Source organism: Anas platyrhynchos, chromosome W (assembly GCF_047663525.1).
Source record: "Anas platyrhynchos isolate ZD024472 breed Pekin duck chromosome W, IASCAAS_PekinDuck_T2T, whole genome shotgun sequence".
NCBI lineage: Eukaryota > Metazoa > Chordata > Aves > Anseriformes > Anatidae > Anas > Anas platyrhynchos.
The window spans coordinates 10,629,894-10,654,603 of NC_092620.1; the positions used below are offsets into that span (position 1 = coordinate 10,629,894).

The 24,710-nt window shown below is 46.7% G+C and overlaps 1 protein-coding gene across 1 annotated transcript in view; it reads left to right on the top strand.

Moving 5' to 3' along the window:
- The first annotated feature begins 204 nt into the window (after positions 1 to 204).
- The window catches only part of LOC101795426 (zinc finger protein 131), a 73,681-nt gene continuing 49,175 nt past the window's right edge, over positions 205 to 24,710 (top strand). Inside the window, exon 1 of the mRNA XM_072030469.1 lies at positions 205 to 357. Within this exon, the coding sequence (XP_071886570.1) occupies positions 205 to 357 (153 nt within the window). The remainder of the gene's footprint in view (positions 358 to 24,710) is intronic.

Consider the following 24,710-nt stretch of genomic DNA (forward strand, 5'->3'; position numbering starts at 1 on the left):
AAAAGAACCCTGCTGTCCATGTGGTCTTTATGCCACAAATGGCAACCGAACAGGGACATGAAGAAAAGAAACAGGAACAACCTGAAGAACAGGAACAGGGACAGGCTAACAGAACAGGGACAAAAATAAAAAAAAAAAAAAGAATGAATAGGGACAGGCTAGCAGAACAGGGGCCAGGACAGGAACAGGGGTACTGATCACCTCATGAAGATAGGTTCAGCTGAACTCAGCACACCACTCGTAGAGAAGAAAGAAGCTCGTGGAGAAAGTCGCTGGAAATTGGTGCACCGGAGCTGGAAAGAACCTCAAGCTGAGAGAAGCAGACCCGCGCACACAACTGCCCCTCACTGGCCGAAGGTAAGCAGTTGCGTGCTATGGGGAATCATATGTCCTTAGAAACAAAAAATATCCTGGTAACCTTACAGATTGTGAAATATGTTCATCTGATTCGTGTCAATATGGAACAATTCTAGGGCCGCATGATATGATGAAATGTGACCTTCTGTCTTACATACCCTTGTATAACCAAAAGTCCAAGAGAAACAGAGTGGTGAGTGTATACAGTTCTTGTATCTTGGAAAAGAATGGTCTAGCAGTTCGCGTGGATAGAGGGTTTGAAGGGTAAACCTTGAGACTCGGGTCTGGGAGATAAGAGAATAGGGGGGAGGTTTTTTGAGATAACTGCTGACTATTGCACGAGACACAAATTTCTGACATCCAGACCAGAGACTACTAAATAAAGAGAGGTGGGAAGCTGAAGAACGACTGAAGGACAAAGCCTGGGAGGAAGACTACGAGCCTTCAGTACAAGCGACCCCCAGAGGGACCACCGGAGACTGATACACATGCATCTGTGGGATGGTTCGGATCCCAGGAAACTAATTATAATAACCCTGCCTTTTCCAAAAGTGGTGATGAATATGTATTAGCCTAGGAGCATAAAAACCAGCCGCCTGATGTAACTGGTGTGAGTCTTGGTGGAGTAGAGACTCCCGGCGCACCCAGCACTGTTTGCTTGCCTCTATTCGTTTAATAAATTGTAAACTTTAATTGCAATCCTATTTGGGACTCAGTCATTTATTACAATTCAGGGCTCATCCGGGATGGCTTTGGTTCCTGAATTCTGATTTGATCTAGGAGAGGCGCCCCACCATTTGGTGGCTCCTGTTCGAGTTGGGTCAGGACTAACGCCATCTTGAACCTGAATAAAGGCAAGCAAAGATCTTAATTTTTTATGAGCTCCCTTGCCGGCTGCAGCACTATATTTTGCCCGTAATTCTACGTGCGAAGAGCCGAACGAAGACGACGGAGTCGTAAGTTTTTAAGGCGTATACCGTTTGGTTGGGTGGGATTCGGTTGTCTGTGTGTGTAAGAGTGTGACTGAGACGGAACTTAGTTCCGAAGCAAGTGTGGAGGTCTTCTAACGGCGGTTCCAATCTCCCGTGAGGGACTTGGCCAGTGAAGGACCGAAGCAATTCCTATAGGATTCGTGGGTGGGTGATAGGTCCTAAACCCCCTGCAAGACACTCTTACTAAGGTAACCAAGGGCTGTGGGAATTGCCATAGTAAAATTCCTAGATGGGTCAGACAGAATTGAAGACCAAGGACCAGAAGAAAGGGAGCAAATTACCAGACATACCACCAGAAAGTCCATTAGGAGTAATGATTAGAAATTGGAACGATAGGGGCCCCAGAAAATGAAAGAGTAAATTAAAAATGGTCCAGTATTATATGATTGGCCACTTGCCGAGGCAATCGTCTCCGGGGCAGACGCGTTCTGCAGCGGAGTGGGGGATCGGGCCAGGCAGGGCTAATTTTTCCAGCATCGAGCCTACTTGAGGGAGCCGCCAGGACCCGGCAGCCCTCCTGAGAGAGGCTGGCGAGGTGTAGGCGGAGCCAGCAGGGCCCCCTCCCTGGCCGTTCAAAAGCTGCCCCTAGGGAGCGCGAGCGATCAGGAGCGCAGCAAACAGGGCGGGCAAACAGGGCATGGCTTGTCAGAAGGGAGTGGCGCGGCAGTTAGCACGGCAGTTCCTGCAGGCAGGGCGAGCAGGAAGGGCAGAGTGCTCTCCCCCGCCCATACGAACACCTCCTGTAATGACAGCCGTTAGCTAGGCTGCAATGGTCTCCACCAGGCACGGTGCGCTCTCCAGAAAGACGGTACACACCCAGACTGACTACTCCGTTCAAAAACTCAGCAGTTCAGGTCACTGGATGCGGGGAGTGTCTGAGCCTGTTGCTGCCATCGGCGGGAGGCAGAGACACTGCGTGCGTGAGGTGTGAGCAGGTGGACGACCTGGTCCACATGGTGGCAGAGCTAAAGGAGGAGGTGGAGAGGTTGAGGGATATCAGGGAGTGCGAGCGGGAGATAGACTGGTGGAGCAACTCACTGCAGGGTCTCAAGGAGAGGTACCGGGGTGAGACATCCCAAATGGGGGTGGACCCCCTGCCCTGTCGCCGTCGGGCAGAGGGAGGGGACCTGGGAGTTGAGGAGGAATGGAGACAGGTCCATGCTCGACCTCGCAGGCGATGCCCTCCCCTTCCAGCCCCGCCTTCCCAGGTGCGCTTATACAACAGGTTTGAGGCCCTGGAGCTTGAGAGACCCGTGGGTGAGGATGAGGTAGTAAGTGTACCCAGGAGGATGCCTTGGGTGAGGAAGTGGACTCCACGCCTCAGGACTGCCTCCACCAAGAAGGGTGATTGTAGTGGGCGACTGACTCCCTTCTCAGGGGAACAGAGGGTCTGACCCTACCCGTAGGGAAGTCTGCTGCCTCCCTGGGGCCAGGGTCAGGGACGTTGCCAGGAAGCTTCCCAACCTGGTTCACCCCTCTGACTATTATCCTCTTTTGATAGTCCAGGCTGGCAGTGACGACGTTGAAGAGAGAAGCCTCAAGGCTATCAAACAGGACTTTAGGGGGCTGGGACGATTAGTGGAGGGAGCGGGAGTACAGGTGGTGTTTTCGTCCATCCCTACGGTGGCAGGGAGGGGTTCAGAGAGGACACGGAAAGCCCACCTGATAAACATGTGGCTCAGAGGCTGGTGCCAGCACAGAAATCTTGTTTTTTTTTGACCATGGTGCGCTTTACTCGGCACCCGGCCTGATGGCCGCAGATGGATCCCTATCTCTAAGGGGAAAACGGATCGTGGGCCAGGAGCTGGCGAGGATCATTGAGAGGGCTTTAAACTAGGTAAGATGGGGGATGGGGCTGAAATAAGGCTTGTTGGAGCTGTGCCAGGGGGAACAATGGCAAGGCCAGGGGAGAAGGCAATGGCCCAGCTGAAGTGCATCTACACTAATGCACGCAGCATGGGCAACAAACAGGAGGAGCTGGAAGCCATCGTGTAGCAGGCAGGCTACGACTTGGTTGCCATCACGGAGACTGGCTATAAGCTCTTCAGAAGGGACAGGAAGAACAGAAGGGGTGGTGGTGTGGCTCTCTATATTAGAGAATCTTTTGATGTCGTGGAACTCGAGGCTGGGAATGACAAGGTTGAGTCCCTTTCGGTTAGGATCGGCGGGAAGGCCAACAAGGCTAGTGTCCTGGTCGGGGTCTGTTATAGACCGCCGAACCAGGATGAGGAGACAGATGAGGAGTTCTACGGGCAGCTGACAGAAGTTGCGAAATCGTCGGCGCTTGTTCTCGAGGGGGACTTCAACTTCCCAGACATATCCTGGAAGCACAAAACAGCCCAGACAAAGCAGTCTAGGAGGTTTCTGGAGAGCGTGGAAGATAGCTTCCTGACGCAGCTGGTTACTGAGCCTACCAGGGGTGGTGCCCCGCTAGACCCTCTCTTCACAAACAGAGAAGGACTGGTGGGAGATGTGGCTGTCGGAAGCTGTCTTGGGCAGAGTGACCACGAAATGGTGGAGTTCTCTATTCTTGGAAAGGCCAGGAAGGGGAACAATAAAACCGCTGTATTGGACTTCCAGAGAGCTGACTTTGAACTGTTCAGGACACTGGTTGGTAGAGTCCCTTGGGAGGCGGTTCTGAAGGGCAGAGGAGTCCAGGAAGTCTGTGCGCTCTTCAAGAAGGAAATCTTAATGGCGCAGGAGCGGTCTGTCCCCACGTGCCCAAAGACGAGCTGGCGTGGAAGAAGACCGGCCTGGCTCAACAGAGAATTGCATCTTGAGCTTAGGAGAAAAAAGAGGGTTTATAATCTTTGGAAAAAAGGGCGGGCCACTGAGGAGGACTATAAGGATGTTGCGAGGCTGTGCAGGGACAAAATTAGGAAGGCCAAAGCTCATCTGGAGCTCAATCTGGCCACTGCCGTTAAAGACAACAAAAAATGTTTTTACAAATACATCAACGCAAAACGGAGGACTAAGGAGAATCTCCATCCTTTACTGGATGCGGGGGGAAACTTAGTTACAAGAGATGAGGAAAAAAAGGAGGTGCTTAATGCCTTCTTTGCCTTAGTCTTTAGCGGCAAAACCAGTTGTTCTCTGGATACCCAGTACCCTGAGCTGGTGGAAGGGGATGGGAAGCAGAATGTGGCCCTCACTATCCATGAGGAAATGGTTGGCGACCTGCTACGGCACTTGGATGTGCGCAAGTCGATGGGGCCGGATGGGATCCACCCGAGGATAATGAGAGAACTGGCGGAGGAGCTGGCCAAGCCACTTTCCATCATTTATCAACAGTCCTGGCTATCGGGGGAGGTCCCAGTTGACTGGCGGCTAGCAAACATGACGCCCATCTACAAGAAGGGCTGGAGGGCAGACCCGGGGAACTACAGGCCTTTCAGTTTGACCTCAGTGCCAGGGAAGCTCATGGAGCAGATCCTCTTGAGAGTCATCTCGCAGCACTTGCAGGGCAAGCAGGCGATCAGGCCCAGTCAGCATGGGTTTATGAAAGGCAGGTCCTGCTTGACGAACCTGATCTCCTTCTATGACAAAGTGATGCACTTGGTGGACGAGGGAAAGGCTGTGGATGTGGTCTACCTTGACTTCAGCAAGGCTTTTGACACCGTCTCCCACAGCATTCTCCTCAAGAAACTGGCTGCTCTTGGCTTGGACTGGCGCACGCTTCGTTGGGTTAGAAACTGGCTGGATAGCCGGGCCCAAAGAGTCGTGGTGAATGGAGTCAAGTCCAGTTGGAGGCAGGTCACTAGTGACTAGAGAGTCCACCCACCCCCTTCCCCTTTCCCACTTTTTATTGCTGATTGTAACATCATATGGTATGGAATATGCCTTTGGTTGGTTCACTCGGGTTATAGTGGCATCGATTGACGCTCGGTAAGCATAGGCCAAGGCCCACCATGTTGCAGTGATTTGTGTCTCTTTGGAATTGCCAGGGTCATGACACACCTTTCTCAAGCATTCTACCAGGTTTTTAGGATTCTGCACTTGTTCAGGAGTGAATTCCCAAGGTATTGGAGGTGCCCACTGCTCTAGATGTCTGCCCTTATCCTCTCACACTCCCTGCCACTCAGGGAACTCTTAACGATGAGGCCACTACTTTTCCTGAAGTGATTGTCTCTCTGGGACATTGATTTATAGCTTTGTCAGTAGCATGCATTAAACAGGTATCTTTCTAAAATGGTGTTTTCCCCTTAGGCAGAAGAGATCTCAGTACATTGAAATGCATTTGCGATACTCTTTGATGAAAATGACATAGAAGACCTTGAACAAACAGTCCTGTATGCATTTATTTATTTATTTATTTATTATGTAGGAGATAAAGCTGTCTCTTAACAGAGACTTAACTCTGTCCTAGGTGAAACCAGGACAACAGCTGACCCAAACTGGCCAATGGGGTATTCCATACCATCTGATGTCATGATGAACAATTAAAATGGGGGGGCAGGCTGGGGTGGGGGGACCAGCTGCTTGGGGATAGGCTGGGCATTGGTCAGCGGGTGGTGAGCAATTGCGTTGTGCATCACTTGTTTTGTACACATTGTTATTAGTAGTACGATTACCATTATTATTATTGTTGTTGTTATTGCTATTGTTATTGTTATTATTATTTTCCTGTCTTAATAAACTGTCTTTATCTCAACTCACGGGCTTCACTTTCCCGTTTCTCTGTGCTGTGCTCTGCACGCATAGCTAGAACACTATTGGTATCACACCAGTGTTTTGTCTACTGCTGAGCAATACTGGCACAGCATCAGGACTCCCTCTAACTTCCCCCCCTCCCCCCAGGAGCTAATAGGCTGAGGGTGGGCAAGAGGTGGGGAAGGGACATCACTGGGGCAGCTGACCTAAACCAACCAAAGGCATATTCCATACCATATGATGTTACAATCAGCAATAAAAAGTGGGAAAGGGGAAGGGGGTGGGTGGGCTCTCATTATGAAAACATTCATCCTCCCAAACAACGGCTATGCATATTGAGGCCCTGCTTCAAGGACATGATCAAGCATTGCTTGTTGGTGGGAAGTAGAGAGTACTTTCTTTCCTCTCTCTCTGTGATTCCACAGGGCCTTTGCTTGTTCCCTGCCCCCCCCCTTCCTTTTCCCTTTAGTTAAATTATTTAATTTTCCCTTAATAATAATTTTCTCTTAATAACTATTTTTCCTTTAATTAAATTATCCTTTTCTCAGCCCATGAGTTGCTTTTTTCCTTTCTTTCTTCCCCTCCGCTTCTGAGGAGGAGTGAGAGAGCGGTTGTGGTAGAGTTCAGCTGCCTAGCAAGGTAAAACCACTACAATCTTCTATATGCAGCTGGAAGTAGCCTCACAATCACAGGCTCTGGTTCCCATGGGGGACTTCAACCACCCTGATATCTGCTGGAAAGACAACGCAGTTAAGCACAAACAGTCCAGGAAGATCCTGCAGAGCATTGCTGATTCGCATTTGTCCTGGTTTCAGTTAGGACAGAGTTAATTTTCCTCCTAGTAGCTGGTAGGGTGCTATGTTTTGGCTTAGGATGAGAAGAGTGCTGATAACATGCTGATGTTTTAGTTGTTGCAGAGCAGTGCTTACACAGAGCCAAGGAATTTTCAGCTACTCATTCTGTCCTGTGGGCAGGCTGGGTGTGCAGCAGGAGCTGGGAGGGGACAGACCCAGGACAGGTGACCCAAACTGACCAAAGGGGTATTCCATACCATCTGATGTCATGCTAAACAATATGTAGGGGTGGCTAGCTGGGGTGGGAGGCCAGCTGCTTGGGTATAGGCTGGGCATTGGTCAGCAGGTGGTGAGCAATTGCGTTGTGCATCACTTGTTTTGTACATGTTATTAGTAGTAGTACGATTACCATTATTATTATTGTTGTTGTTATTGTTATGATTACATTCCTGTCTTAATAAACTGTCTTTATCTCAACTCACAGGCTTCACTTTCCCGTTTCTTTCCCCCATCCCAGAGAGGGAGGGGGGAGGGTGAGCGAACGGCTGTGTGGTGTTTAGCTGCCAACCGGGTTAAACCACAACAGCATTTTTCCTTACAAATTACAGAGATGCAACATTGTTTAATTCTGCAACTTAGACATATACAGAGATAGCAAGGGATTTGGCATCAGGGCTTTGACAAACAACTCTCATGAGGCTTTTATTCAGTGAATCCCTTCATCATTGTTTTCCTCATTTGGAAAATAAGAATGTAAATGCTTACCTAAATATAGGTAAACAGAGTTTTTTAAAAGATTAATTACTTTATATTTGGACAGGGTTACCAAAGCTTTAAAGTGTCTTAAATTCATCAAAGTTCTTGTTTGGTACATGTTGAAAACAATGGTCCAAAACCTTCCGTTTCAACACTTCCTTAATTTCAAAATCTCAAATGGAAGCTCTTAAGATGTGAATTTGTCTGCAACTAATAGTTTATTTCATTTTTGCAAATATTCTGGCCTCTTTGAAAATGTAAATGCATTAAAACACAGTCAGAAATTAGAAAAACTGGAAAGAAAAAAAAATTACATCCCAAAGAACGATTTTACAGCATCATTTCTCTTCTATTCTTCAGTGTTACTTTGTATACCATGAAACTAATCCTGCTGTCACAAAATGTAAACTGGGAATAATTCCATGGAAATCAGCAGAGTCATTCTGGATTAACAGTCACAAAGAGAAGAAGCTGAAGAATTCAAGTTAAAAATCCACAGCATCCTCTAAAAAAAAAAGCAACAAATGACTTGTCATGAACCAAAGAAAATATGTGAAGTCTGCTGCTTAGCAATCTGCCCTATATTTTTCACTTACTCCAGTATGTATGTTGTTAACCTAGTCTTTTATGTACCATCCTGCATAATAGGCCTTTAGCGATTAACATACTACAACCAGCACTTCAGGACTACTGCCCAAGCTTCCTTTCCATAGCTTTGCAAATGTAAACAAATTAAGATTTCTGAACAGGACCCTGAACAGAATGAATGTATTTCATTCATACTGTGGCAAACTTAGGCATCTGAAGTAGCAGGTGTTGAGGAAATTGGGAAAATGGTGCACCTCTGTAGTGGGTTTATGTGGCAAGGTTTGGTAGCAGGGGGCCATAGGGGTGTTTTCTGTGAGAAGGATCTAGAAGCTGCCCCATGTTTGGGAAGGGCCCCATTGTTTTCCAGAGCTGAGCCAATAAGCGATGTTGTTTTGCGCCTCTGTGAGAGCATATTTAAGACAGGGAAAAAAACGCTGCGCCACACACAGCAGCTGGGAGAGTGAGAGGAGTGAGGAAAAGCCTTGCAGGCACCAAGGTCAGTGTAGAAGGAGGGGGAGGAGGTGCTCCATGCACCAGAGCCAAAATTCCCATGGGGCCTGTGGAAAGGACCATGGTGAAGCAGGATGTCCCCCTGCAGCCCATGGAGTACCACGGGGGAGCAGGGTTCCACGCTGCAGCCTGTGGAGGAGACCACAGTGGAGCAGGTGGCCTTGCACCGACGGAGGCTGCCGCCTGTGGAAGACCCCTTCCAGAGCAGATTCCGTGCCAGACCTGTAGCCCGTGGAGAGGAGACCACGCAGGAGCAGGTGACCTGCCCGTGGGGGAGCCAGGCTGGAGCAGTTTTCTCCTGAGGGATGGACCCTGTGGTACGGACCCATATCTGGAGCAGTTCTGGAAGAGCTGCTGCCTGTGGGAAGCCCACGCCGGATCAGTTCATCAAGGACTGCATCCCGTGGGTGGTACCCCACAGCACAGGGGACGAGAGTGACCGAGAAGGAGTGGCAGAGAAGCGCTGTAGACTGACCATAATCGCCATTTCCCCGTTCCCCTGCACTGCTCAGGGGGAGGAGGTGGAAGAGGGAGGATGGGGGGAAGGTGCTTTTGGTTTCTTTCCTTTGTTTCTCACTTCTCTAGCTTGTTAGTAATAAGCAATAAATCTTACTATCTCCCTATGCAGTGTCTCTTTTGCCCGTTACAATAATTACTGCGTGATTTTCTTATCCTTATCTCAATCTTTGAGCCCTATTCATCATATTTTTTCCCATTCCTCTTTGAGGAGGGGGAGTGAGAGAGCGGCTGTGGTGGAGCTCGGCTGCCCACTTGAGTGGAAGTATGACAATGAGGCAATCAATGTATCTGTTCCCGTCCTGGTATCCATTCTGCCAGCCTGTTCCTTTTCATTCCTTCTTTCTGCTTCTCTATTGACGACATAACTTCATCGTGTTGATAACTTTTCATTAGTCAAACAACTTTGCATATAACAGCAAACAAACACCCAGCAACTTCTATGCCTTAATGGCTGGAGAACAAGCAACGCGAGACTTCATGGAGTCTCCTGAATCACCCTTCTTTTTTCCCTCTAAACTCTTTTACGTTCCTGATGGCCTCATCGTTAAGAGTCTAATGTTATCATCAACCACTAGTGGCGTTCCCCAGGACTCGGTGCTGGGGCCGGTCCTCTTTAATATCTTCATCGATGATCTGGATGAGGGCATTGAGTACACCCTCAATAAGTTTGCAGGTGACACCAAGTTAGGTGCGTGTGTTGATCTACTTGAGGGTAGTAAGGCTCTGCAGGAGGATCTGGATAGGCTGGACCGATGGGCTGAGGCCAACTGCATGAAGTTCGACAAGGCCAAGTGCCGGGTCCTCCACCTGGGGCGCAATAACCCCAAGCAGAGCTACAGACTGGGAGAGGAATGGATATCCTTATTGCTCTCTACCGGTACCTTAAAGGAGGCTGTAGCGCAGTGGGGGTTGGTCTGTTCTCCCACGTGCCTGGTGACAGGACGAGGGGGAATGGGCTAAAATTGCGCCAGGGGAGTTTTAGGTTGAATGTTAGGAAGAACTTCTTTACCAAAAGGGTTGTTAGGCATTGGAACGGGCTGCCCAGGGAAGTGGTGGAGTCACCATCCCTGGAGGTCTTTAAAAGACGTTTAGATGTAGAGCTTAGGGATATCCTTTAGTGGAGGACTGTTAGTGTTAGGTCAGAGGTTGGACCCAATGATCTTGATATCTCTTCCAACCTAGAAATTCTGTGATTCTGTGATCTGTGATAGAATGCCATGTTAGGCCTGCACGACTTTGTTGGGACTACCCCCCCCATGCCGCCCAGCGCTGAGTAAACATACCTACTTTACAATCTTACTGATTGTGGAGTTAGTTTTCCGTGAGTCATTTTGGCGAGTCAGACAGGAGACACTCTGCTTGGCTGCAGGATCGGCTGCGGAGTAGTTTTTTGTATTGTTCAAAAGGAAAATGGAGAGTGTTGTTTGTAATCAAGAAAAGGAATTGAAAATGGAGACTGTTAAGTCATGGAACTTAAAGGATTGTTTGTTACCTTTCCTGATTGTATAGGCATACTTGGGTTTAGTATGTAAAGCAATGTTCTGTATATTTAGAATGTTTGATGTTCGTGTGTGCTTGTTGGTGGAGCGTAGACTCCCCGCACGCCCAGCGCTATTTACTTGCCTTTTATACCTTTTATAGCTTTTATACCTTTTATACCTTTCATAAGTATAAATATTACAAAATTCAGATTGAATTGAGACTTCATTTATAACAAATTGGTGACCCCCACATGATCTTCTTGGACTTTGGATCTGCGACCGGTAAAGGGAGGCGCCCCACCTAGTGGTCCTTGCCGATAGCGGCGCTAGAGTTCAACAAGATTTCGAACATAAAAGGCAAGTAAAAAAAAAAAAGAAAAAAAAAAAGAGCTCTTCGTCAATGACCCATAATCTTGCGCGCGAAGACCTGAACAAAGAGGATTTGTGAGTATACGGTTCGGTTGGGTGGGATTCGGCTGTGTGACTGTGTGTAAGGGTGTGACTGAGACGGAACGTAGTTCCGAAGCGAGTGCGGAGGTCTTCTAACCGCAGTTCCGATCTTACGCGAGGGATTCGGCCAGTGAAGGACCGAAGCAATTGGTCTAGTAATTCATGGGTGGGTTAACCACTTGCAAGACACCTCTACACAAACACAGCCAGGGATTCGGGATCTCTTTAAGGTTTCCAGGGATTCGGAACTCATTTTAAGCTTCCAGGGATTCAGCCAGGGATTCAGAACCTCTTTGAGGATTCCAGGGATTCGGAACCTCTTTAAGGGTTCCAGGGATTCGGAAGTTATTTGAAGGTTCCAGGATGGGTCTGGGGGAAAGTAGGTTCTCTGACCTGGGAGACTCAGAGAGCCCAGACATTCCACCAGAAAGCCCATTAGGGATAATGTTAAAATATTGGGATGTTTGGGAATTGAGGAAAGGAAAAAATAAAGAGAAAATGGCTCGATTTTGTATGACCTTTAGGGCCACATGTTTTTTGGCCAGTTTTTGGATCCTTTGAGGATTGGGTATGTCAGGCATTAAACCACTATGTTAACTCTAAGGAGCCTTTTAACCAAGAAGAAAGTGATTACGTGGCTCTATGGGTTGGAGCCTCAAACTCATTTCCCCCAAAACAAATATTCACTTTAAATACAAGAACTGACAGGGGAAAGGAAGAATGGGAACCTCTGGATAATATACCCCCTCCCTATTCATGGCAACCAAAACCCCAGAACCGCCACATTTTGACATTTGATTGCCCACGGCCCCTGTTCTGTCTCCCTCTCCTCCTGCACGAAGGACTAGAAGTAAGATAAGAGCCACAGAAAGGGAGGAAAGTGAAACACGAGGCCGGACTGACAATTTAAGAGGCCTTTACCCTTTGAGGGAGGTACCCCTTGGGGGGAACCAGGGGGGAATAGGGTTTGTAGTGGTTCCTTTGAACACGTCAGATGTAAGAAATTTTAAGAAGGAAATGGGAAGCCTTTTAGATGACCCTTTAGGAGTTGCCGAAAGATTGGACCAGTTCCTAGGTCCGAACACGTATACCTGGGAAGAAATGCAGTCCATATTAGGAATCCTCTTCACTACAGAAGAAAGAGGAATGATCAGGCAAGCAGGAATGAAACTGTGGGAAAGACAAAATCAGGGAGGTCCTCCAGGGGATGAGAAATGGCCAAATACCAACCCTAACTGGGATCATCAGGCTGCTCAGGGGAGGCAAAATATGAGGGATCTTAGGACCATAATGATACAAGGTGCCTGAGGCTGAGCACAATCTATTAGGAATGGACTTAATAATAAGATTAGGGTTGGAAATCAAGAGCCAGGGGGGAGAAATAAAAATTCAGCTATATACCCTAACCCAAGAAGATGAGGGAGAAATAGACCCACAGGTATGGTATCAAGAGAGAGATTCAGGAAAATTAGATATGGAACCCTTGGTAGTAGAAATAGTGGATCCACAACAGCCAATAAGGATTAGGCAATATCCTATCCCATTGGAGGGGAAAAGAGGACTCAAACCAGTTATAGACAGGTTGCTCCAAAAGGGGATGCTGGAACCATGTATGTCCCCACATAATACCCTCATTTTGCCAGTAAAAAAGGCTGATGGATCATATAGGTTGGTTCAGGATCTTAGGGCTGTGAATCAGCGAACCATAACCAAATTTCCAGTGGTGGCTAACCCATATACTTTATTAAACCACCTAACACCTCAGCATAAATGGTATAGTGTAATAGATTTGACACCTGCCCATTAAGTGAAGGGTCTTGGAATTACTTCCCTTTGAATGGGAAGACCTCGAAACAGGAAGGCGACAACAGCTTAGATGGACTGTACTTCCTCAGGGATTTACTGAATCCCCAAATTTATTTGGCCAAACCTTAGAAAAATTATTACAACTTTTTGAGGTAAAGGGGGAAGTGAAATTGTTGCAATATGTGGGTGACCTATTAATAGCTGGGGAGACTGAAAAAAATACATGGAGAACCACTATTGAATTACTTAATTTCTTAGGGAAAAAAGGATTGAAGGTCTCAAAATCTAAATTACAATTTGTGGAAAAGGAAGTAAGGTACTTAGGACATTGGCTTAGCCAAGGAAAGAAAAAATTGGATCCTGACAGGGTATCTGGGATTTTAGCCCTATCATCACCCAAAACGAAGAAGTGAGGCAACTGCTCGGCCTCTTGGGATATTGTAGACCCTGGATTGAAGGGTTTAGTGAAAAGGCAAAGTTTTTATATGAAAAATTGACTGGAGAAAAAATTAAGTGGAACGAGGAAGATGAGGAAAAGTTGAGGTTGATCAAGAAAACATTAATAGAAGCTCCAGTGCTGAGCCTCCCAGATTTAGAAAGATCCTTTTATTTATTTGTAAATGTTTCTAACCAAACTGCATATGGAGTACTAACTCAAGAATGGGCAGGAATCAAGAAACTTGTGGGATATTGTTCCAAACTATTAGACCCTGTGAGTAGGGGGTGGCCAGTGTGCTTACAGGCAATTGTGGCTACTGCCTTACTGATTGAGGAAGCTAGAAAAGTCACTTTTAGGGCACCTCTGAAGATATATACTCCACATAATGTTAGGGGAGTACTCCAGCAAAAGGCTGAAAAATGGTTAACTGATAGTAGGATGCTGAAGTATGAGGCCACCCTGATCGACTCCCCTGATTTAGAACTAAAAGTAACTGCTGCACAGAGTCCTGCGCAATTTCTATATGGGGGAACCCCTAACAGAACTACAACATAACTGCATGGAAGTGATTGAATTGCAAACCAAAATCTGACCCGATCTCAAGGAGACAGAATTAGAAACAGGGGAAAAATTATTTATTGGTGGATCATCCAAAGTAGTAGATGGAAAAAGAAGATCAGAGTATGCCGTCGTAAATGGGGATATGGTCCTAATAGAATCAGGACCACTCAGCGCTGCCTGGTCCGCTTAAGCATGTGAACTTTATGCATTATTACGAGCCCTAGAACTATTGAAAGGAAAAAGTGGCACTATTTATACAGACTCTAAATATGCTTATGGAATAGTCCACACATTTGGGAAAATTTGGGAAGAAAGGGGACTCATAGGCACCCAGGGAAAAGGGCTGATTCACCAAACTTTAGTTACTCAAATATTGCAGGCATTGAGAGGACCTAGGGAGATTGCTGTGGTACATGTCAGAGGACATCAAAAGGGAACTGGCTTCCACATAAGAGGGAATAACCTAGCGGACAGAGAAGCTAGGGAAGCAGCTCTTAGGAAGCATGATGTAGTCCTAACCCTACAAGAAACGGATAACGGAAAAGGGACACAAGAGAAAAAGTATACAGAAGCAGAAATAAAAATTATAAAGACCATAGGAGCAGAACTGAAAGAAGGAAAAAGGATTCTGCCTGATGGAAGAGAAATACTGCCAAAGGAACAAACTAGGCGTCTACTTTTACAGCTACACCTACAAACCCACTGAACAAAAGCACTGAGTGATCAATTTCTAAAATTTTATGGGTGTGTAGGAATATATGAGATAGCCAAACAAACCGTCCAAGGATGCTTAACGTGTCAAAAGGTAAATAAGAAGGCGATTAGGCAAGCACCTGCTGGAGGACGAAGGATTGCATATCGACCATTTGTCCATACAGGTGGACTTTACTGAACTACCAAAAGTAGGAAGATATAAATATCTGTTGGTGATTGTGGATCAACTAACACATTGGGTAGAGGCTTATCCTGCAGCATGAGCCACCACTGCAGTGGTAGCTAAAAACCTGTTGGAGAATGTTACTCCTCGCTTTGGTTTAATCGGGAGCATTGATTCCGATCAGGGGACACACTTTACTTCAAAGGTTTTAAAGGCTTTGACTGTGGCCCTGGGCATTAAATGGGAATATAATACGCCATGGCATACTCAAAGTTCTGGACGAGTCGAGAGAATGAATCAGACAAACACCAATTGGCCAAATTGATGATTGAGACTCAATTGAGAGCCCCTCTGCTGCTACAGCCATCGAAGTCTTTTGCTGTTATGCCCCCTGCTGACCTGGACGTGCCTTTTGACCCAGGCCTCATTGGCCTTGAAAAGGAGATGGATATGCTTTCCTTCAATATGGGAAGAATGGGATACATAAGGCCTGAAGACTGAGTTGCTTGACAACTTAAAGCGAGACATATTGTTCAAAGGAATGGAAAATGGAGACTTGTTAGTAATCAAGAAAAGGAAAGGAAAATGGAGACTGTTAAGTCATGGAACTTAAAGGATTGTTCTTTCCTGATTGTATGTATGTATAGGCATACTTGGGTTTAGTATGTAAAGCAATGTTCTGTTTATTTAGAATGTTTGATGTTCGTGTGTGCTTGTTGGTGGAGCGTAGACTCCCCGCACACCCAGCGCTGTCTACTTGCCTTTTATACCTTTTATAGCTTTTATACCATTTATACCTTTTATAAGTATAAATATTACTAAATTCAGATTGAGTTGAGACTTCGTTTATAATACTAGGGTACAGCATTTGTCAAAACATGAGAAGTCCTTGGCTCAGGGTAGCAAAAAGTGCAGCTTATTGGTATCGGTGTGCACAAGAAGAATAGAGTCCCCACCTGGTTACAGAGCCTAGCCGTGTAGTCTCCACTCCACGCTACGCTCCGTACTGTTCCTTAGAGCTAGCACAGTGCGATAGCATCTAAGGTTGGAAGTCTAGGGAACGCTCAGAGAATGCACCTATGCCCTGCCCTGAAAGCCTCTTCAGTGCTGTACATTTTCTTTAAGTTTTATTTTCCTAGTTACCTCAGGCAATTACACCACAATTGGTCAAACAACTTTGAATATAACAACAACAGCAAACACGCAGAAGTTTCCATGTCTTAATGGCTGGAGAACAAGAAACCAGCTGGAGAATAAGCAACCAGAGACTGCATGGAGTCTCCTGAATCACCCTTCTTTGTTCCCTCTAAACTCTTTTATATTCCTGATGGCCTCATCATGAAGAGTCTAATGTTATCTCAACCACGAGGCTTTCTGACCCCCATGGCCACACTCCCAAATCTCCCCCTTCTTTATTAATATCAACCATTTTCTCGACATGAATTACCACTCCATATATAACAGTACGAAGGCTCTGCAGGAGGATCTGGATAGGCTGGACCGATGGGCTGAGGCCAACTGTATGAAGTTCAAAAGGCCAAGTGCCAGGTCCTGCACCTGGGGCACAACAACCCCAAGTTTTGGGCTGCCGACATAGCCCAGCATCAGCCAATGCTTACTGTTACCCTTTGGAATAATTCTGAGCACCCACCCTCCAGTCAATGCAAGATGCTGGCGGACACTAGAGCGGACGTTACTGTAATTGCCATTAAAGACTGTCCCTCTGCTTGGCCCATGACAACTCCCTCAGGTGGATTGGTTGGAGTGGGAGGAATGTCAAGCACCTTTCAGAGTGCCACGACGCTTACTATAAAAACCCAAGAAGATACTACGTGCACAGCACACCCTTACATTACTAATATCCCCATCAGCCTGATGGGGCGAGATGTGATGGGACAATGTAAATTCACCATCTCCTCTCCTGAAAATTTTCAGTAGCGGCCATTGATGAGCGACCGACACTGTCTCACATGGAAAAGGGAATCACCAATACGGGTGGATCAGTGGCCGCTTACAAGAGATAAGATTGCGGCATTGCAGGAGTTGGTTCAAGAACAACTCCAGCAAGGACATATTGTTCCAACAAACAGCCCATGGAATTCACCAGTGTTTGTCATCAAGAAGAAGTGCAGGAAATGGAGATTACTGCATGATTTGCGACGAATCAACGCAGTGATCGAGGACATGGGCTCCTTGCAGCCAGGATTACCCTCACCTACAATGATACTCTGTAATTGGGACATCGTTGTTATGGACTTGAAAGACTGTTTTTTCACAATTCCTTTGCATCCTGATGACTCTCCTCGTTTTGCCTTTTCAGTACCAAAGATCAATAGGAAGGAGCCTATGGACCGATATCATTGGACCGTACTACCACAAGGCATGAAAAAACACCCCAGCCACGTGCCAAACCTATGTCGCAAAAACTATCCAACCAGTACGCCAATGCTTTCCGGAGATATACATATACCACTACATGGACGATATCCTACTAGCTGGACCTTCTAGTGATAAGGTCCAAGAGGCACTGCCTACCTTAAAACAAGCGTTACAGACAGCAGGACTCCAAATTGCACCTGAAAAGGTGCAGACCCAAGCACCTTGGAAGTATCTGGGGTGGAAGATTTTACAGCAAACCATTCAACCACAGCAGATATCCATTAATGCAGATGTTAAGACACTGAATGATGTACAGAAATTACTAGGCAATATAAACTGGATTAGACTACAATGTGGGATAGACAATTCGATATTAGCGCCTCTCTTTGAGTTATTAAAGGGAAACACTGTTATTAATGCCCCAAAGCGATGGACTGAGGAGGCTCATAAAGCATTGCAAATGGTTAACGAAAGAATCTCAGCACAGTAATGCCATCGTCGTAGTGAGAACCTCCCCCTTCAATTATATATTTGTAATCAAGAACGACAACCAGTGGCTATTATTGGGCAATGGGACCCCTCCCGTAAGGACCCCTTAGTGGTCCTGGAATGGGTCTTTTTACCCCATCAACCCTCAAAAGCTATTGCAACATGGCTGGAAATGTTCGCCGTCCTAATAAAGAAAGGATGTGAGAGAATACTTGAATTAGTGGGAGAAGAGCCCAATCTGATTATAATTCCTGTAGTAAAAGACTATTTCACCCGGTGCTTGCAGAATAGTTTAGAGCTCCAAATAGTGTTGACGGGATTCAACGGACAGGTTGATACCCACCATCCATCTCATAAAATATTCTCCTTTTATAATAATATAAAAATTGAACAGCGGCCGTTGTGCCAATGGGAACCAGTGGATAGCCGGACAGTCTTTACATATGGGTCTGGAAAAACAGGCAAAGCTGTAGTATCTTGGGAAGAAGGTGGAAAGTGGCAACACCAGATTGAGCGGATCCACGGTTCCCCACAGATAGTTGAACTACATGCTATTATAATGGCTTTTAAGTGCTGGCCAACAGTACCTTTGAATATTGTATCAGACTCGCAATATGCTCAGCGCATTGAGAGGGCACATTTGAGACATATCCCAAAAGAAAACTTGTTTCTAAAATTTAAGGAGCTGTTATTTTTGGTGGAGCAGTGAGCGCACCCGTATTGTATTATTTACATGCGGAGCCACGCCATGTTACCCGGTATTTTTCCAGAGGGTAACGCATACGCTGACCAGCTAACTAATATGACCCTGACTGCCCCGGTGCCTGAGGTGCCTAAGGAGGAAGCATGGTTATCCCATGCCTTCTTCCATCAATTCACCAAAGTCTTGGCGAAACAATTCGCTATATCGATCATTGACGCCAAATTGATTGTCCAAACATGTCCTGACTGTCAACAACATGTTTCAACCACGTCTTTAATGGTAAACCCTAGAGGTCTACGGTCCTTACAGTTATGGCAGACCAACGTAACGCATATTCCAGAATTTGGTCTCTTGAAATACATTCACGTATCGGTAGACACTTTCTCTCATGCTACTTGGGCGACAGCCGCAGCGGGTGAAACTAGCTGCCATATCCAGGCTCACTTCTGTGTCGCTTTCGCAGCTCTAGGCATCCCAAAGGAAATAAAAACCGGCAATGGCCCCACCTATAGTAGACACTCCCTTTAAACTCCCTTTAATACATATTCATCACCACTTTTGGAAAAGGCAGGGTTATTATAATTAGTTTCCTGGGACCCGAACCATCCCACAGATGCATGAGTATCAGTCTCCGGTGGTCCCTCTGGGGGTCGCTCGTACTGAAGGTTCGTAGTCTTCCTCCCAGGCTTTGTCCTTCAGTCGCTCTTCAGCTTCCCCCCATTCTCCTTAATTAGTAGTCTCTGGGCCAGATGTCAGAAAATTGTGTCTCGTGCAATAGTCAGCAGCTATATCAAAAAACTGCCCCCTATTCTCATCTCCCAGACCTGAGTCTCAAGGTTTACCCTTCAAACCCTCTATCCACGCGAACTGCTAGACCATTCTTTTGCAAGATACAAGAACTATTCTGTTTATGTTTGTAGGAAGAAAATTCGTGTGGCTAAAGCACACCTAGAGTTGAAGCTGGCTGTGTCTGTGAGAGAAAATAAAAAAGGTTTTTTTAGATATGTGAATGGAAAAAGGAGAACTAAAGAAAACATAGGGCCGCTCCTTGATAGGGAAGGTCTCCTCACAGACAATGACATAGGCAAAGCAGAGACGCTTAACGCCTTCTTTGCCTCTGTCTTCAATGCCGATGATGGGCTTCGGGACCCAGGGTGCCCTGAGCTGGAGGACCGGGACGGTGGGGATGACAAACTCCCAACCGACCCTGAACGTGTGCGGGATTTGCTACTCCACCTGGATCCCTACAAGTCCATGGGTCCGGATGGGATTCATCCCCGGGTGCTGAAAGAGCTGGCGGACGTCATCGCAGAACCTCTCTCAATTATTTTTCAACGATCCTGGGAGTCTGGAGAGGTCCCGGTAGACTGGAAGCTGGCAAATGTTGTGCCGATTTTCAAGAAGGGTCAGAAAGAAGACCCTAGCAATTACAGGCCTGTCAGTCTCACGTCAGTGTCTGGTAAAATCATGGAGAAGATGGTTCTTGAACTTATTGAGGCGCACCTGGGGGACAAAGCAGTCATTGGTCCCAGCCAGCATGGGTTTGTGAAGGGTAGGTCCTGCCTAACTAACCTGATTTCCTTTTATGATAAGATCACCCGTATGGTGGACCAAGGGAAACCAGCTGATGTGATTTTTTTGGACTTCAGCAAGGCTTTTGACACGGTTTCCCATAGGATCCTACTGGACAAAATGTCCAACATACAGCTAAATAAAAACATCATACGATGGGTGAGCAATTGGCTAACGGGCAGGGCCCAAAGGGTTATGGTAAATGGGGCTGCGTCAGGCTGGCGGGCGGTCACCAGCGGGGTCCCTCAAGGCTCCATTTTAGGGCCGGTACTTTTCAATATTTTTATAAACGATCTGGATGTAGGAATAGAAGGTATTTTGAGCAAGTTTGCTGATGACACCAAACTTGGAGGAGTTGTGGACTCTGTTGAGGGTGGAAAGGCCTTGCAGAGGGATCTGGATAGGTTGGAGAGCTGGGCGATCACCAACCACATGAAGTTCAATAAGAGCAAGTGCCGGGTCCTGCACCTGGGACGGGGAAACCCTGGCTGCACGTACAGACTGGGCGATGAGACGCTGGAGAGCAGCCTAGAAGAGAGGGATCTGGGGGTCGTGGTAGACAGCAAGTTGAATATGAGCCAGCAGTGTGCCCTGGCAGCCAGGAGGGCCAACCGTGTCCTGGGGTGCATCAAGCACGGCATCGCTAGTAGGTCGAGGGAGGTGATTGTCCCGCTCTACTCTGCGCTGGTGCGGCCTCACCTCAAGTACTGTGTGCAGTTCTGGGCACCACAGTATAAAAAGGACATGAAACTGTTGGAGAGTGTCCAGAGGAGGGCTACGAAGATGGTGAAAGGCCTGGAGGGGAAGACGTACGAGGAACGGCTGAGGTCACTGGGCCTGTTCAGCCTGGAGAAGAGGAGGCTGAGGGGAGACCTCATCACAGTCTACAACTTCCTCGTAAGGGGGTGTCGAGAGGCAGGAGACCTTTTCTCCATTAACACCAGTGACAGGACCCGCGGGAACAGGGTTAAGCTGAGGCAGGGGAAATTTAGGCTTGACATCAGGAGGGGGTTCTTCACAGAGAGAGTGGTTGCACACTGGAACAGGCTCCCCAGGGAAGTGGTCACTGCACCGAGCCTGACTGAATTTAAGAAGAGATTGGACTGTGCACTTAGTCAAAACTAAGTTCATGGTCTGAACTTTTGGGTAGACCTGTGCGGTGTCAAGAGTTGGACTTGATGATCCTTAAGGGTCCCTTCCAACTCAGGATATTCTATGATTCTATGATTCTAACTATATACACTAAGCACTCTGTTTCTCTTGGACTTGTGGTTATTTATACAAGGGTATGTAAGACAGAAGGTCACATTTCATTATGAGACCCTAGCACTGTTCCATATTGACACGAATCAGATGAACATATTTCACACTGCTGTCATCGGTTATTGCCAACCCTGGGTCTCCATCCAACCACACCACAACGTATGGGTCACTCTCGCCAACATGACAGGACAAGAAGCACTGTGCCTGTCCCTGGCTAGTGCTAATGACCTGTTTGTGACATGTTTGGTGGGGATCCCGGCAGATAACAAAGATTGGACTGTTTACTTACCGCAAGCACCCCTAGAGCCACAGGAATTAGATATCTTGGGAAGTGTAACTGCAACAGCATGTGTAAGGTTCAGTTGCTCGGGCAAAAAACAAACCATGAAACAAATCATCAACGCCACACTTGCTCCTTATCGCAATGCATCTCTTTGGTGTAATTATACAGAACCATAATAGCATCATTCCTTGCGCCAGGAGCCGCTCTGCTCGGCTGTGGGATCGACTGTGGAGCGCACGCCCCTAGGTGCACCCCGAGCATTTTCCTCGGAGGGGCCTCCACTCTCAGCTGCTCACCGCGGGAGTAGAGAAGGACCTCCTGAAGCCGTGGACAAATTATTTTGTGATATTTTCTTGTGGTATGAATGAGAAGTGCAAGAGGCCTCTTTGCGTGATTGTGTGATTGTGCTGTGTGAGTGAGATGCAGCATCGCTGCAAAGCAACATCCCTAGAGCTTAGTGACTTGTTGACTGATGTAGATTTTAGTAGGCACACTACTTTACAATCTTAATTCTGCTTGTGATTTTCACTCTGTTGCTTTCTTATTGCAATGTCTGCGGTGCTTAGAAAAATCTATAGAAAGCGTTTGGTTGGTTGAAAATAAAAAAGGGGGAATTGTAGGAAAGGAATTTGCAGGTGGCTTTGTGCTGTTTCACACGTTCCTGAATTAGAAACAATGAAGAAATAAGAGTTATAAACAAGAACTTGAGCAAGGTCACGATAAATTAACTTGGCTACAATGTTAAAGATGAGCTTTGGGCAGTGGCCAATTGCTGGATGGCTTGAAGCTCGTGTCTGAGGGTCTCTAATCAACTGTATGACCAATTCAGGCAAATGGACAGCACATGGGGTTACAGGGAAAGTATATGTAGTGGAGAAAAAAGGGCAGTAAATGCCTTCTGTTCAAGAGCCATCAGGAGTCCATGTCTTTCATCCCTTCAGATACCTTTCCTTCACACCTGACAGGACACACCTCCAGAGGCTGCTCCTTTTCCAATTGCTTTGTCAATGCCCCCTTCCCTACCAAGGGGTCCCATCTGCCTGACTTCCCTGCCCTCTAATTCCAGGCTATTGGCTCTGCTATCCCAGCATCAGAGCAACCAGCACCAGATCTCTTCCCAATAAAGGGAGAGGACATTCAGGCATATATAAAAACTGGTGTATCAAAACCTTCCCTCCGATCTCACAATCCATAGGCTGTAAAAAGGGTCTTAGTCCATTTCCCGGTCACTCCTATAATTTGAACTTTTGTTTTACTTAAGGGTCCTTTGTAATCTGTTACTACTGAATGAGTTGCTCTGCTATCTAAGAGAAAATCAATTATTTTCCCCCCAGCTTCACTGGAACCGGGGGATCTGTTGGGGAGACAGGAAATTCATCTCCCGGTCCCCTTCAGTCTGAGTCCTCTAGCATAATCAAAACCTGCTCTCGTTTCTCACTGTCTGCTGTTTTCTTTTTCTTCCTCAGCAGACATTCTTTCTTCCAGTGCCCCTCCTTCTTGCAGATAGCACACTGGTTAGGGACCAAGAAAGTCGTTTTCTGTGCCTCCCTTGCCTTTTCTTGCCCTTGCCTCCCTGAAAATTCCTCTCGTTCACCCCTACTCCTACCTCCATCTCTCACAGCCACTGCTATCAGTGACTCCTGTACTTTCATTCTCTCCCTGTCTTCCTTTTCTTCCCGGCTGTTATAAACCTTATAGGTTTTGTCGATCAGCTGTGACATTGACATTCTTCCATCCGCCTCCTCTATCTTTTGCAGCTTTTTCCTAATGTCTAGGGCTGATTGCCCTATGAACAGCATGGCAAACAGTCAATCATTCACCTGCTCATCTGGATCTAAATCTGTCCACTTTCTGGCTGTTTTACAGAGGAGTTCATAAAAAGCAGATGCATTCTCATCCAGGCCCTGGCGGACCTCGTATAATTTAGAGAGGTCTCTTGGTTTTGGTACTCTGTGTTGAATCCTATATAGGATTAATTGTCGATATTGTTCTATTAATCGCTGACTCCTGCTAGTACTTGGGTCCCACTTAGCATCTTTCTTAACAGGTAACAATTCTTCTACATCCTCTTTCAGGTACAAGTTCTTCATTTCTGCCTGAGCTTTCTCTACGACCATTCTCTTTTCTTCTACAGTCAATAATGTGTTTAACAGGACTTGCATATCCCCCCAGTTAGGGTTATGGGAAATCATAATAGTTTCTAACAACATTTCTGACAGATTCTCCCTATAAGGCCCAACAGAGAGTTTAACAAATCCAATGTTGTAAACAGAATATGAACAAAAATAGGTTCTCCTTCTGGTCCCACTGCCTGTCTTAACAGAGCCTGGATAATTGGCCCTACCCTTTTTCGGGTTGGAAGTGCTACTGGGCTATAATTAATCATCCTGGGCCTCAGGATGGGTCTTTGATGTCCCTACAGAAACATCTGCAAGTCGAGCCTCAGGGAAGGACTCCAATGTTTCCATAGGAATCTCTGCAGCCCGAGTCCCAGGACTGACCTCTGTCCCTGTGGGGACCTCTACAGTCTGAGCCCCAGGAATGATTCCTGATGTCCCCGATGAAACGTCTGCCAAAATACCTGCTGCAGAAATACCCACAGACATGCCCACAGAGATACTCGCAGCTTCAGGAGAAACCTCTGTCCCTGCAGAAACCTCTGCAGAACCATCTAACCACCTGCAGTCTGAGTTTTGGGGAAGATTCCCGATGTCCTAGTAGAGACCTCAGAAATCCAACTCCCAGGGGAAGTCTCTGGTGTCCCCACAGAAGTCCCAGAGGTAGGGGAAGCCTCTAGTCCACACTGCGGTGGTAGTGCTGAGGGTACCAAAAACTGAACTTATTCTTGTTCTAGACTTGGATAAATTTTAGTGGGTTTATAATTCTCTTTTTTTCCCTTTCTTTTCAGCGCATAACATAGCATGATCTTCCCACAATCCGCACTCCATCTGATTTTGCAAGTCCCGATGCAGTGACAGGAAAGGACTAACATACATCACTTCATCTCATTTTCCTTCCCACCGGCAAAATAAAAGCAATTGCCATATGGTATCATACTTAAAGGATCCAATTTCTGGCCATCGTTCTCCACCATCTAATCTGAGTCCACTCCTGATTACAGTAGTGCCTCATTTTATCCTTTATCAAATAACCACCACCAATTTTAGACCAATTTCTGAGGATGCATCCCAGGGGGAAGAATGGAGGGGGTGTTCTGGACTGACTGCTTCCCATTTCCTCT